This window comes from Procambarus clarkii, chromosome 7, assembly GCF_040958095.1.
Source record: "Procambarus clarkii isolate CNS0578487 chromosome 7, FALCON_Pclarkii_2.0, whole genome shotgun sequence".
Taxonomy (NCBI): Eukaryota; Metazoa; Arthropoda; class Malacostraca; order Decapoda; family Cambaridae; genus Procambarus; species Procambarus clarkii.
Window position 1 is genome coordinate 834,938 of NC_091156.1, and position 15,500 is coordinate 850,437.

The following is a 15,500-nucleotide window of genomic DNA, read 5'->3' on the forward strand; positions in this document are numbered from 1 at the left end:
TCCTTGAATTAACTGCTTGAACTTTTTCAATATATCAATAAGGTTAATTTGTATAAAGTATATAGTATTTAATTAACCTAAATGTATGATTCCGAGATATATCAAATGTGTTCACAGAGAAATCACAGTATCGTGATATATCACGGGAACTGTGATGAGGGTTTGAACCCCATGCACTGAGTGCTCTCAGATGCATGCTCTAGTTCACTACGCCACGACATGGTCAGATGAATTGCAACTTGGAGTACTACTGCACCCACAAGGATCCCAAGGCTTCCACTGAAGCCAAACCAGGTTTCACACAATTCCCCCATGAACTCGGTCTCTGTCATTCAGTAGTTCTGCCTTTGATGCCCCCATTTCAATGTCTTTCTCCATGTATTGATATATCACAATAATATGAATTCTATGTGTATTGAAAGGGCCATCAGAGGTAAAACTACTGGAGGACACAGACCAAGTACATGGGAAACTGCATGCACAACCGCCCATGGAATGGGTATGGGGGTGCATAATTAACAAAAATTGAATTGTGGGTTCATTAGTACCCTAGGTTGCAATTCTTTTGACCATGTTGTGGCGCATTCAACTACAGCAAGCATCTGGGAATGCCAAGCCCATAGGTTCGAACCACTCATCATGGTTAATGTGATTTGTTCATTAAATTTATTATATTTTCAAATAGGCCAGAGAGGACGGAAATAACAGTTTCAAATGAGATCGACAAACTTGATGTTCAAAAGTCATTGATTCAAGAATGGCGATCTGACCTACAAATGATTTGTAAGGAGTTAGAGTTAAACACTGGAACAACCTCGAAGAACATAAAATATTCTAATCGAGGCAGTTGCAGACTCTATCAGGCATCGCAAAAAATCTGATTGCCACTGATGCAGGTAGGCTTACTATTTCTTTGTTAACTCTGAAGCAATTTCTATTTAGCTCTTGTCTATAATTTCTATGTAGGTAAATGATGAGGAAATTTTTTTTAACAACTTTAAAACTTTCAGCCAAAAAAACTTTATTTGCAGCATCCAGTAAAAATGCGCTCTTCACTCCGGCACAGAAATGAGTGTGATAGGAAAAAGCTTCAAGGCTTCATAAAAATCTACAATAGTGAAAACTCTGAATTCTCAGTGAAAAGGATGCAATAGAAGGTATCCTGCCATGGCACAATTTATTGCCTCATCAGTAGCCAAAATGGTATGTAACTACATCTCATTTTATCAGGGGTTACAATTCGGCCTTATCAAGATAAACTAACATTTAGCATGCATAATGGATAAGCTTTACTTATTTTTGAAGTAAAATATCATCACTACTGTTTGTAAAATAGGTGCAGTATCATATCCGTAGGTTTTTATCAGGTTGATACTGCACAATAACTATGTATAGTATGTATAATGCAAGTACCTAAACTGTATTACATTAAATTGAGTTGTAGTTTACTTGCAGTAAATATAATTTTCCTCTTTTATAGTGTCCCTTGCTCAAAAAAAGAAGGCAGTAGAAGATGTGGAGCTTCAGAAGAGATCAGAGAAGAGCAACAACACACTGTTCAAGAAATGCTGCATTATCTCGCATATTACAAGAATAAGAGAGAGATTTTAACCGAACATACTGAAGAGTTTTATGTGGAATTTTTCCTTCATATCTAAGCAAGGTAAGCTAACAGCCTAAATGTGTGTTGCAATTCAGTTCTTCATAAACATTTATCCAGCAGAATTTTATACTTGAGTAAAGTCTTGCTATTTACAACTTTGACAGGTAGACAATTCCATGGTTTTCATATACTGTACTGGTGTGTTTTACATATATTTGAACTTTTACCGAAAACTTTATTTATTTATTCTAATTTCTTTAGTATTTTCAGGGAAATTTGTAAATGTCTTAAACCCATTAAATAGTCTATATATTACAGGATCCTAACAAGTACACTATTGAAGAGAAGCACCTATCAACCAAAAATAAGAGTGGAATCTTGGCTCTTTTGAAGCAAGGGCAAAAGTTGTGTTCTGACAAGCTGAGTGATGCAAAGCGTTTATTTGGATACCAGGAAGAGGATGTTGATGTTTCCGAGCCTACCTTGAGCTTTGTGACAGTGAAGATGATGATGATGATGAAGATGAAGAATTACTACTAAACTGATGATACAAAAGTTAAGTATAATAAATTTTACCTGATTTCTCTTGCTAATTTCTCTTACTTAATTTCTCTAATTTCTAATTATCCTAGCCCTAAGATTACTACTGGCCTCCATTGCCTTGCCTGCACTTTGTTTCCCCCTTAACCATATCACTCATTCTTACAGGTGTGAGACAGAGAGGTACAAGATCATCCAAGAGGAACAACACCTGAAGCACCCAACATTTGGGTGTTTTAATTAATAAAAACGCCCTTCATGGCTTCACTCATCCTGGCTGGTTTAATTAAAAAAACCTAACCTAAACCTAATATATATACCTCTAGAGTCAAGGGAGTTAAGTTTTAGGCTGCACAATGAAACTGCTATTGACAATTTTATAACTGCTGCTGATAATGTCTGTCCTGTGACTTTTTGTAAGCATAACCAAAAGGCTTAACAATCCTTGCTTACAAAGGGAATACTTAAACCCATTAATAAAAAACATGACCTTGAGAAGAAGTATAGGTTAGGAATTGTCTCCAAAGAATTCTCATGCTCTTCAACAGGTCACTTGAACTCCAAACCTTTCCAGTTATCCTAAAAAAGCGAGTTACCCCTGTACACAAATGTGGTGATCTCACAGATGTTAACAATTACAGACCTATATCAATCCTGCCTAACTTGTCAACATTTTTTGAAAAGCTACTTGAACTTGAACTCCAAACCTTTCCAGTTATCCTAAAAAAGCGAGTTACCCCTGTACACAAATGTGGTGATCTCACAGATGTTAACAACTACAGACCTATATCAATCCTGCCTAACTTGTCAACATTTTTTGAAAACTAATCTACAAGCAGTTTTACTCTTATCTAGCCAAACACCATATACTTAGTACTAGGCTGTACAAGAATATAACAACTCTTGTATATATCTCAAAAAAAAAAAAAAAAAAAAAAAGCACAAGACGAAGCTTGAAAAAGTTTAGTGGTATGCCAATAGGCTAGTCCCAGGACTAAGAGGCATGAGTTACGAGGACAGGCTGCGAGAAATGCAATTGATAGGGTACATAAAGATAAACTGTTTAACACGGGTGGTAGGCGAACAAGGGGACACAGGTGGAAACTTAGTACCCAAATGAACCACTAGGATGTTAGAAAGAACTTTTTCAGTGTCAGAGTAGTTAATAGATGGAATGCATTAGGCAGTGATGTGGTGGAGGCTGACTCCATACACAGTTTCAAATGCAGATATGATAGAGCCCAGTAGGCTCAGGAATCTGTACATCAGTTGATTGCCAGTTGAGAGGTGGGACCAAAGAGCCAGAGCTCAATAGCTATTAATTAATAGCTTTCTTAATAGATTAATAGATTAATAGCTTTCAATATTTCCAGTATTTTTAAGGTAACGCTTAAATACCGAAGATACTGCTATTGGACACCGCTTAATTGACAATGTCTCAACAACGCAGGCTAAAGATGTGCGTGGCTCCTGCTATTGCAATGATGCTCATTTGTTTTTCAATGATGGGCCTTAGTTGCCCCCTCTCTAACTTACCGTTCTAAATACCCCTTCTCCATCTTCCGCAAACATTTCCCCTCATACATCTCCCCCCTTTCCTCCTGTCCCCCTTGTCCATCTTTGTCCCCCTGTCCATCTTTGTCCCCTGTCCCTCACTTTGTCCCCTTGCCCACATTTTCTGTCCTCTGTCCCAGATCCCTTTCCCCCTCTCTGTCCCCCTGTCCCCCCTTTCCATCTCTCTGTCCCCCTGTCCCTCTCTATCCCATTGTCCCTGTCTCTGTCCCCCCTGTCTCTCTCTGTCCCCCTGTTCTTCTCTGTCCTCCTGTTCCTCTCTCTGTCCCCCTGTCACTCTCTGTCCCCTGTTCCTCTATGTCCCCCTGTCCATCTCTCTGTCCCCTGTACCTCTCTGTCCCCCTGCCCACTCTTTCTGTCCGCTGTCCATCATCTGTCCCCCTCCCTTTCCTCCAGTCCCCCTATCCATCTCTGTCCCCTTGTCCCTGTCTCTCCTCTGTCCCCTCTCTCTTGGTCTCCTGCCCCCCTCTCCTCCCTCTGTCCCCCGGTCCCCCCTCTCTGACCCTGTCCCTCTGTCTCTGTCTCTGTCCATGTCCCCCTCTCTGTCCCTGTCTCCCTCCCTGTCCCACTGCTCCCCCTCTGTTCCCCCGTCCCTCCTCTGGCCCTGTCCGTCTGTCCCTGTCCCTCTGTCTCTGCCTCTCCTCGTTTCTGACATTCTCTGTGTCAGCCTATCTCTCTGTCTCTTTCCTCGCTCTATCTCTGTCATTCTCTCACTGACTTTGCATATCCTTATCTATACGTCTCTGTGTCTAACATTCTCTCCCTGACTCTGTCTATATCTATTTCTCTGTCTCGATCTCGATACATACATACATACATACATACATACATACATACATACATACATACATACATACATACATACATACATACGTACATACATACATACGTACATACATACATACATACATACATTTATTTAACACATGTGGTACACGCACAAGGGGACACAGGTGGAAGCTGAGTACCCAAATGAGCCACAGAGAGATTATAGAAAGAACTTTTCAGTGTCAGAGTAGTTAATAAATGGAATGCTTTAGGCAGTAATGTGGTGGAGGCTGATTCCATACACAGTTTCAAGTGTATGGAAAGTGTATGTATTCAAGTGGCGGGACCAAAGAGCCAAAGTTCAACCCTTGCAACCACAACTAGGTTAGTACATACATACATACATAAGATATAAAACAGTGGAGGATTCCCAGGTAGAACAATCAACCACAATGCCCATTACCCCTTTACCCTGATGTCCTTAACTACACAACTATACAAGAGTCATTAACACGTGTAATGGCTGATCCCCCATCACGATAGCATAAAGACCAATTGCTTGACCCGCAGTCTGTCTTGCTCCTCAAATAATTTTCGGGTTAACATGAAAACGTCTCTCGAGTTTATCTTTCTAATGTTGTTTTCCCATCTTTCATTTTATCAGCTTAGTTCCTTTATTATGCCCCAATTACTCATCCCTTGAGCGGTAGTTAAACTGAACCCAAATTTAAAAAAAGTTCCTTGCTAAGCAAGCTACAGTCTTGATAAGTCAGATATATTGTTTGTTAACACATTTCTCAACAATGAACAGTCAGTTTTATCAAGCTAACATATCCTAACACAACGAGTGAGAGTATTAACTGGTATAATTATTTTATTAGACCAGTATATATTATTAGATTATACTGGTATAATTATATATATATATATATATATATATATTTATATATATATATATATATATATATATATATATATATATATATATATATATATATATATATATATATATATATATATATATATATATATATATATGTATGTATGAGTGTGTGTGTACATGTGTATACAACATTAATAATTTTGTAACTAGCGTCAAACATTGTTATTTGCTTAGCTAAACGAACTAGAGGGTTCCGGTCCTGAACCGATTATGTGCCTCTGTAATCCTTTACACCACGGCCCACGGGATGGGTATGGGGTGCATAATAAAGAAAGCAATAGAAGAAATTGAAATTGCATAATACGGTTATTGACATTCAATAATAGTAAGATAAAGCAATGAGGACCAAATGGGAGACCAGTGATCAGTGTCTTGTATCCCCTGCAATACCTCAAATCCTACGTACCTCACTGACAGGCTCCAGTATATGTTTCTGTGAATAATTCAATTTCTCCCACCCTACCCATCAACATTGGTGTTCCTCAGGGCAGCATACTTGGCATACTTGGGTATCCTTTGGAGGTGCTTATCCAGTTCTCACTTGAACACTGTGAGGGGATTGCCAGTTATGCCATGCAGTTATGCAATGTATGAATCTATCTATAAGTCCACCAATCTTTGTAAAAATTTCTTGTATGGATGTACCTTACCTAAATAAACATTTATTTATTTATTATTTATATTTAGGATTCATCAACTGCCAAAGATATTCACATGTCAGTATAATTCTGGCGAGAGAGAGGTTTGGGAAAAGCCGTTATACCAACTAGTCAGCAATAAGGGTGATATTTGTGGGGCACAGGCACACTCGGCCTGGCCCATTAACCCCCAACTGACACTATAACTACTAGCTACTAGGTACATGAACATAATTACATAATTTACGTACATAATTTAAGGTACATAATTACTAGGTACATGAGGACTGGCCATTGTACTATATAGACCTGAAAAAGTGTAACTTAGCGACAACAAGAAAATATTGAATCACAAGACCAACGACGACCATTCCCTTACCCTGCCATAAACACTGAAATTTGACACCCTACCTCTGGAGCCACCCTGACCACAGGTCCACCAACTACATTTCCCTCCCTCCAACTCCCTCCCTCCAACTAGTACACCCAGAAACAAGATATACTAGGTGAATACACACATACAAGGTATACTAGGTGAGTACTAGTTGAGTACTTACACACAAGATATTCTAGGTGAGACTAGGTGAGTATACACACACACGCAACATATACTAAGTTAGTACACCCAGAAACAAGATATACTAGGTGAATACACACATACAAGGTATACTAGGTGAGTACTAGTTGAGTACTTACACACAAGATATTCTAGGTGAGTATACACACACACGCAACATATACTAAGTTAGTACACCCAGAAACAAGATATACTAGGTGAATACCCTAACACCAACCTCCTACAGTACACAACACCAACCTCCCACAGTACACCTCCCACAGTACACCTCCCACAGGTAACCCCAACACCAACCTCCCACAGTACACAACACCAACCTCCCACAGTACACCTCCCACAGGTAACCCCAGCACCAACCTCCCACAGTACACAACACCAACCTCCCACAGTACACATCCCACAGGTAACCCCAGCACCAACCTCCCACAGTACACAACACCAACCTCCCACAGTACACCTCCCACAGGTAACCCCAGCACCAACCTCCCACAGTACACAACACCAACCTCCCACAGTACACCTCCCACAGGTAACCCCAGCACCAACCTCCCACAGTACACCTCCTACAGGTAACCCCAACACCAACCTCACACAGTACACCTCCCACAGTAACCCCAGCACCAACCTCCCACAGTACACAACACCAACCTCCCACAGTACACAACACCAACCTCCCACAGTACACATCCCACAGGTAACCCCAGCACCAACCTCCCACAGTACACCTCCCACAGGTAACCCCAACACCAACCTCCCACAGTAACCCCAACACCATCCTCCCACAGTACACAACACCAACCTCCCACAGTACACATCCCACAGGTAACCCCAGCACCAACCTCCCACAGTACACCTCCCACAGGTAACCCCAACACCAACCTCCCACAGTACACAACACCAACCTCCCACAGTACACCTCCCACAGGTAACCCCAGCACCAACCTCCCACAGTACACAACACCAACCTCCCACAGTACACATCCCACAGGTAACCCCAGCACCAACCTCCCACAGTACACAACACCAACCTCCCACAGTACACCTCCCACAGGTAACCCCAGCACCAACCTCCCACAGTACACCTCCTACAGGTAACCCCAACACCAACCTCACACAGTACACCTCCCACAGTAACCCCAGCACCAACCTCCCACAGGTACAAAATGAAGCCATGAGAATTATCTTAGGATGCCCAAGAAATGCTATGATTGAGAAAATCAGGATGGAGTTGAATCTGCAGAGTATTGGGGATAGAATTGCAGAGATAAATGTAGCTTCTGCCATTAGATTAATGAGAGGTGGGGGAGCTAATGAATTGGTCCTCTCAGTTCAAAAGGTGGGAAGTACTGAACAATGTATGATGAAGAAAAGAGCATATATGAATACCTTATGTTCTAATGTTATTAAGTATGATGTTATTTCAGAGTGTATTGCTGTGCCCAAGAGAAAATTTACACCACCATGGGAGGATTGTAATGTAGATGTAGTAATTACTCCCTTGCAAAAGAAAAAAAGTATGTATGAAATAGGAGAGCTGAGGGCAACATATGATTGTATAATTAGAAAATTGCCTACAGAAAACACTCTACTACATGTATATTGTGATGGGTCAGTAGCTAGGGATGGGAAGGCAGGATGTATATGTTCTTAACATTCTGAAACCTATATTGTTTGCTGATGATACTACACTCATCTACTCCAACCCCAACCCACATACACTAAATACTGTAATGTTGTTAATAATGAACTAAAAAAAGTCCACTTATGGATGTCAACCAACAAACTAACACTTAACATAGAAAAGACCTACTACATCGTATTTGGAAGCAAATCTACAAATGCAATTCAGCTTCAGATGACAATGTAAACATTAGCAATAACAATGATGGAAAGTTTCTTGGTCTATTCTTAGACAAGAGACTCAACTTCAGTACCCACATACAATACATAACTAAGAAAGTCTCTAAAACAGTTGGTATACTCTCCAAAATCAGATATTATGTACCTAACCCTGCTCTCATCTCTCTATATTATACACTAATCTATCCCTATCTCAACTATGGTATCTGTGCATGGGGTTCAACCACTGCAAACCACCTCAAGTCCATCATCACCCAGCAAAAATCTGCTATCAGAATAATATCAAATTCTGCTTTCAGACAACACACAGCCCCCTTGTTTAACTCCCTAAACATGCTAAACATAATCTCACTCCATAAATTCTCTTGTGTCAACTACATTTACAAAACCCTGTTCTTAAATGCAAATCCTGCTCTGAAACTCTTCCTGGACAGATGTAATAGGACCCATTATCACCACACCAGAAATAAATATCTCTTTGATATCCCCAGAGTTAAACTTGTATAAATAAATAAATAAATAAATAAATATGTTTATTCAGGTAAGGTACATACATACAAGTAATGTTACATTAATGGATCGATATATAGATAGAGCTAGTACATACAATGCCTAAAGCCACTATTACGCAACGCGTTTCGGGCAGGAAAAACATTAATATCTAGAACTTAATACTAATTGAGCATAAAGAATAAAATGTGTTGAGAACAAATACAAATAAAGATAAAAAAAGAGGGAACATGACTGAAAAAGCAGCACAAATACAATAGGTTGACAAACAGTGTTGATTAAAAAAAAAAAAAAAAATAACAGACATGGGTTGACAATAGAGGGGTAAGGTAGGTTAGTGAATTTATTAGGTAGTGTTTAGTTTTTATCTTAAACTGGTTGAGAGAGGTACAGTCTTTAACATGGTTGGGAAGATCATTCCACATTCTGGGTCCCTTGATTTGTAGAGCATTTCTAGTTTGATTAAGTCGTATTCTTGGAATATCAAAACTGTATTTTTTTCTGGTGTGGTGCTCATGGGTTCTGTTACAACCTTCAATGAAGCTTTTGAGCTTATATGTATGTATTTGTAATGTATGTATGTAAACAATGTATTTATTATCATTTATCAATTCTGATAGAAATTACCTACTTAAAATTATCTGTTAGATTAAGGACCTGCCTGAAACGCTGCGCATACTAGTGGCTTTACAAGATTGTAAATACTGTACTATTCAATGTATTCTCACAACCCCAATGTACCTACTTGTATATATATAAATAAAATAAAATAAAATATTGTGATGGGTCAGTAGCTAGGGATGGGAAGGCAGGATGCAGTATGCCAAACTGAATTCGTGCGCCCCTTGAGGGACTTGAAGTAGAGGGATAGGGATCACAGGATAAGTATGGGTTGCACAAACTACTGGTAACAGGATGAGTATGGGTTGCACAATTAATTACTACAAAGTGGTTGAGTATGGGGTGCACGTAAATGAAGACTCCCAAGAAGCAAATCAGAGATCAGCCCAAGCTTCATCTTGAGGCAAAGCTCAATGCCTTAAGCCATATTGATGCTCTGTCCACAGAGCATTCTCTCTCTCAAATCATAATAGTACACTAATGGTTCCCTACACCACCCCTCAGGTGCAGCTGCAGCAGGCTTGGGTGACATGATGACTATGGGGTGCACAATAAACTAACACTCACAGAATGAGTATGGGCTGCACAATAAGCTACCTCTCACAAGATTAGTAATAAAGAAACATTAATTTTTTGGGTAGGGTGACTGAAACTCATCCTGGGGTAAAAATGTTTATTTAAATTTATTATAGTTAAATGAATTTAGTAAATTATTCCATATATTGTATTATAAGTGAATTGACACTAAACTATAAATGATACTAATAAGGTTTTAAAAATGAAAAACAGTAAAAATCCTTCATGTAAGATATGGAAGTTGAAAAGTAAATTAACTGTAAACTAAATTATAAACTGTAGACATAATATAAAGTATTATAAGTAAAATACCTATAAACTACCAAATAATGTGTAAGGAACCATTTCTATTGTTTGTCCTTTTTTACCTGTTTCCTCAGGTATTTTAAAATTCCCATTCCGTTGTTACTACACTGTTTTCCTGGTGTAGTTCCCTGTGGTTCAAATTTTACTACTTGTACTTCTTGCTGTTTCTGAAGGATTGCTAATGGTAGCCCTTGTTGCACCGGCGGAACTTTTTGTAAATGTTCCACCTGCGGAACTTTTTGTAATTGTTGAATTTCTTGCACCTGCGGTACTTTTTGGACTTTATGCACCTGCTGCACTTGTAGCTCGTCAGGATTTTTTTCCAGGGCATTATCGCTATCACCTTCTGATCCTAATGTAAGTTTATCTGCATCAAGCTTCCTTGTGCGTGCTGGAAAAAAAAATAAAAATAAAAAATAAAAAATTTTGAAATGGAAGATCCTGTGTAACAAATTTAATCAGTTACTATGATCGAGCCGCAGAAATTTTACAGGAAAGATATGGTTGGGTTGACTGCATCTATCTGGACCTAAAAGAGGCATTCAATAGAATTCCACATAAGAGTTTGTTCTGGAAACTGGAACATATTGGAGGGGTGACAGGTAAGCTTCTAACATGGATTAAAAAATTTCAAACTGATAGAAAAATGAGGGCAGTAATCAGAGGCAATGTATTGGACTGGAGAAATGTCACGAGTGGAGTACCACAGGGTTTAGTTCTGGCATTCATGGATAAATAATAAATAAATTGTTCATGATTTTTTTAGACAAAAGCTAGAATATGCAGCAGTTGTATGGTGCCCATATCTTAAGAAGTACATGTACAAACTTGAAATGATACAAAGACGTCATGGGTGTCATAGGGGCACCAGCACACTGGTTTGCTAAAGGGCCCTTAATGCTGTCGAGACCTTATGGGCCCTTGGACCCATTACGTTAAGACATAGTGCTGTATTGGGCCACACACTTTTTGCCATATACATCAACGACAGAGATGATTGAATTGAAATTATATATATATATATATATATATATATATATATATATATATATATATATATATATATATATATATATATATATATATATATATATATACATATATATATATATATATATATATATATATATATATACATATGTATATATATATATATATACATATGTATATATATATATATATATACATATGTATATATATATATATATATGAGAGAAAATAATAGGTGGTGATATATTTATATATTATGTGAACTACTTACACAAAAAGAAGTTAGTGGTGAAGATCTTCTTGTCCTCTTCTTGTATTACGTTGTTTGGTAGGATACCATGCGTCACCCGTGCTGGTCCTTTCTTGTAATAGATAACGATTGATTCATACCCACAGCCACGCAGATATGTTAGCTGAAAAGCAAATAATATTTAAACAATAACACTATCTGGGAAAATGCAACAAAATAAATGTTTGAAGCATAGCTGGGCATGTGCAATAGAACCCATAATAGAATCACAATACCAGAAATAAATATCTTTGATATCCCCAGAGTCAAAGTTATTCTGTGTAAATACTCTATGCAAATAAAGGGACCTTGTCTATGGAACTAACTTGCTAACAAATTTAAAAACTGTCCAACTTCTGCCATTTTAAAAAATAAAACCAAAAAGTACCTAAATTTTTTCTTGATAGTTTCCTAACTAGTGTATTAAACTCGCACTGTATCTTATGAAATCCAATGCCAGAATATATGTGCCTAAACCATACAACTTTTCCATTGTAATCATTGCTATCACCTTATATCATGATTGTTATATTGAATGCATATCTTACTATATTATACCTTGAAATATTCCTCAAATTATGCTACAATTTATATGTTGATAACCCTCAAATTTTACTTTAATGTACATAGTAATCTTTGTGATACTTTCTTACAATGTACCAGCCAATTTTTTCCATTTAAGCTTTAAATTGCCTATTTAAAATTATCTGTTAGATTAAGGACCTGCCCAAAACACTATGTGTGCTAGTGGCTTTACAAGAATGTAAAAACATCAATTCTATGTACTCTCATAATCCCAGTGTGCTATCTTGTATATAAATAAATAAACAAATAGTATGTAAGTACTGTACAGCATTATTCATGTTGATTCTATACCTTATCAAGCAAGTTCAGCATAAGAAGAATACAAATGAATACAACAGATGTAGACAAACTTCAATACCTGATTTTCAATCCTTCGTAGAACCCGGCTTGCTTTATTTCGTTCTAAAGCCTTCTTGCCTTTAAGTAGAAAACGGGCTTCCTCTTCTTTCTTCATTAATTCTCTACTGTTTCGGAAGTCACACTGGCAGAACTTGCAAACATTGCTTCGGACATGCACACATTGTTTGCAGTTTGTGCATCTCCTCAAGAATTTTCCCTGAAGACCTGAAGGAAATAGTTTCTAATAAAATACTTATATTCAAATGACCTATGCTGCAAAAATTATAAGTTAAATTGTTGTTAAAATGTACTACAGTAATTAAATATATTATTTAAATTATGAAATAATCTACATTAACACTAGTGAGAGCAATGTTAAAAATTTTAGGACTGCATCTGGAAATAACTTTAATTTTGGATGTGATTAACCATGCTGTAACTCGTATAACAAAACTGAGAGGAGTTGAATCCAACAGCCTGATTGACCAGGCTGTTAATTTCAAGCGAATACTATATTATTGGAAGAAAAAAAAATTATATATATATATATATATATATATATATATATATATATATATATATATATATATATATATATATATATATATATATATATATATATATATAATCAATATTGTAACTTTTTTTGTGTAATGACGTTTTCAAATAAAGTTAGATAAATATACACACATACCAAAAGAATAAGGGTGGTAGGAGAAGAAAATATGAAAGTGTTCAGTGAGGATCCACAAGGTCTTCTCTGAGTACTCTTTATTTTCTTCTCCGAGGCTATGGGTCCCTACACTTGCACCAGAGGTGGTACCCCTCATATATATATATATATTATATATATATATATATATATATATATATATATATATATATATATATATATATATATATATATATATATATATATATATATATATATATGTCGTACCTAGTAGCCCGAACGCACTTCTCAGCCTACTATGCAAGGCCCGATTTGCCTAATAAGCCAAGTTTTTATGAATTAATTGTTTTTCGACTACCTAACCTACCTAAGCTAACCTAACCTAACTTTTTCGGCTACCTAACCTAACCTAACCTATAAATATAGGTTAGGTTAGGTTAGGTAGGGTTGGTTAGGTTCGGCCATATATCTACGTTAATTTTAACTCCAATAAAAAAAATTGACCTCATACATAATGAAATGGGTAGCTTTATCATTTCATCAGAAAACAAATTAGAGAAAATATACTGTCAGGAAAACTTGGCTTATTATGCAAATCGGGCCTTGCATAGTAAGCCGAGTACGACGTTCTGGCTACTAGGTACAACATATATATATATATATATATATATATATATATATATACATACATACATACATACATACATACATACACACATACATATATATATATATATATATATGACAGTGTCAGATTCAGTTTACTACAGTTTAGTAATTTCTTACCATTTGATGTACTAGGTAGATCAATGTTTGGTGAAGTTTTATAGCTGGAGCTGGAAGATCCTGTCGAGATGACTTCTTCAAAGAGAATAGCTTCAACACACATTGTGTCTTGAGTCTACCAGTACTTGGCCTACAGTTACCAGATCTGATTTACAGAAACTAGTGAACTATGGAGATAAGATTGTTAATAATATACTTTTTTTGAGATTCATATGACTTGCAGCTTAAAAACCAACCTTATTTTAAAATAGTACACTAAAGTACATAGCAAATTGCGAAATTCGTAGTTTTTTAACTACTTTAAAGCTAAATTCTCAAGCTTTGAAAATAAGCACAATTTGCTATTTTAAGCGGAATCTGGCAACTCTGATTTAGCATGTAAACATTGACTTGCATTCACAATGTAGTTATTTATTTTTCAACAATTTAAAACGAGTTATGAAAATACACACATTGGTACATTATTGCAAAGGCACTATACTATATATATATATATATAAATTGTTGCAAGTCGAGCAACAAATATTTTACATTGAACAACAAATGAGATTGGAAAAGCAGTATTGCCAAAATAGACCCCAGACACACCCTGTGGGTAGTAATGGACCCCCATACCGACCCTATGAGGGGTAGTGGACCCCATAATAACACTATGGGCGATAGTGGACACTATACAAACACTATGGGCGGTAGTTGACTTCATAGAGACCCTGTGGGCGGTAAGGGACCCCCTATCGACCCTGTGGGCGGCAGTGGACCCCCTATCGGTCCTGTGGGCGGCAGTGGACCCCCTACCGACCCTGTGGGCGGCAGTGGACCCCTACCGAACGTGTGGGCGGCAGTGGACCCCCTACCGACCCTGTGGGCGGCAGTGGACCCCCTATCGATCCTGTGGGCGGTAGTGGACCCCCCCCATATCGACCCTGTGGGCGGCAGTGGACCCCCTATCGATCCTGTGGGCGGCAGTGGACCCCCTACCGACCCAGTGGGTGGCAGTGGACCCCCTGCCGACCCTGTGGGCGGTAGTGGACCCCTACCGACCCTGTGGACGGTAGTTGACTTCATAGCGACCCAGTGGGCGGTAGTGGACCCCATACCGACCCTGTGGGTGGCGGTGGACCCCATACCGACTCTGTGGGCGGCAGTGAACCCTATATACTAATCCTGTGGGCGATACTGTACCCTATAGTCATCCTGTGGGGGCAATGGATGCCATACATATCCAGTGGGTGTTATTGTACCCCATACTTATTCTGTGGGTGGTTGGAGCCCCATACCCATCCTGTGGGTTATAGTGGACCCCATACTCATCCTGTGGGTGGTA

The 15,500-nt window shown here is 38.1% G+C and overlaps 1 protein-coding gene across 1 annotated transcript; it reads right to left on the minus strand.

The window, feature by feature from the left end:
• Nucleotides 1–10,291: 10,291 nt before the first annotated feature.
• Nucleotides 10,292–14,336, minus strand: LOC138358259 (uncharacterized). Its single transcript, XM_069316052.1, has 4 exons — nt 14,177–14,336; nt 12,737–12,942; nt 11,776–11,917; nt 10,292–10,905 (listed from the first exon to the last, which is right to left on the minus strand). The coding sequence occupies exons 1-4, from the start codon at nt 14,277–14,279 to the stop codon at nt 10,556–10,558; spliced, it is 801 nt and encodes a 266-aa protein (XP_069172153.1). The 5' UTR covers nt 14,280–14,336; the 3' UTR covers nt 10,292–10,555.
• Between the last annotated feature and the right edge of the window lie 1,164 nt (nt 14,337–15,500).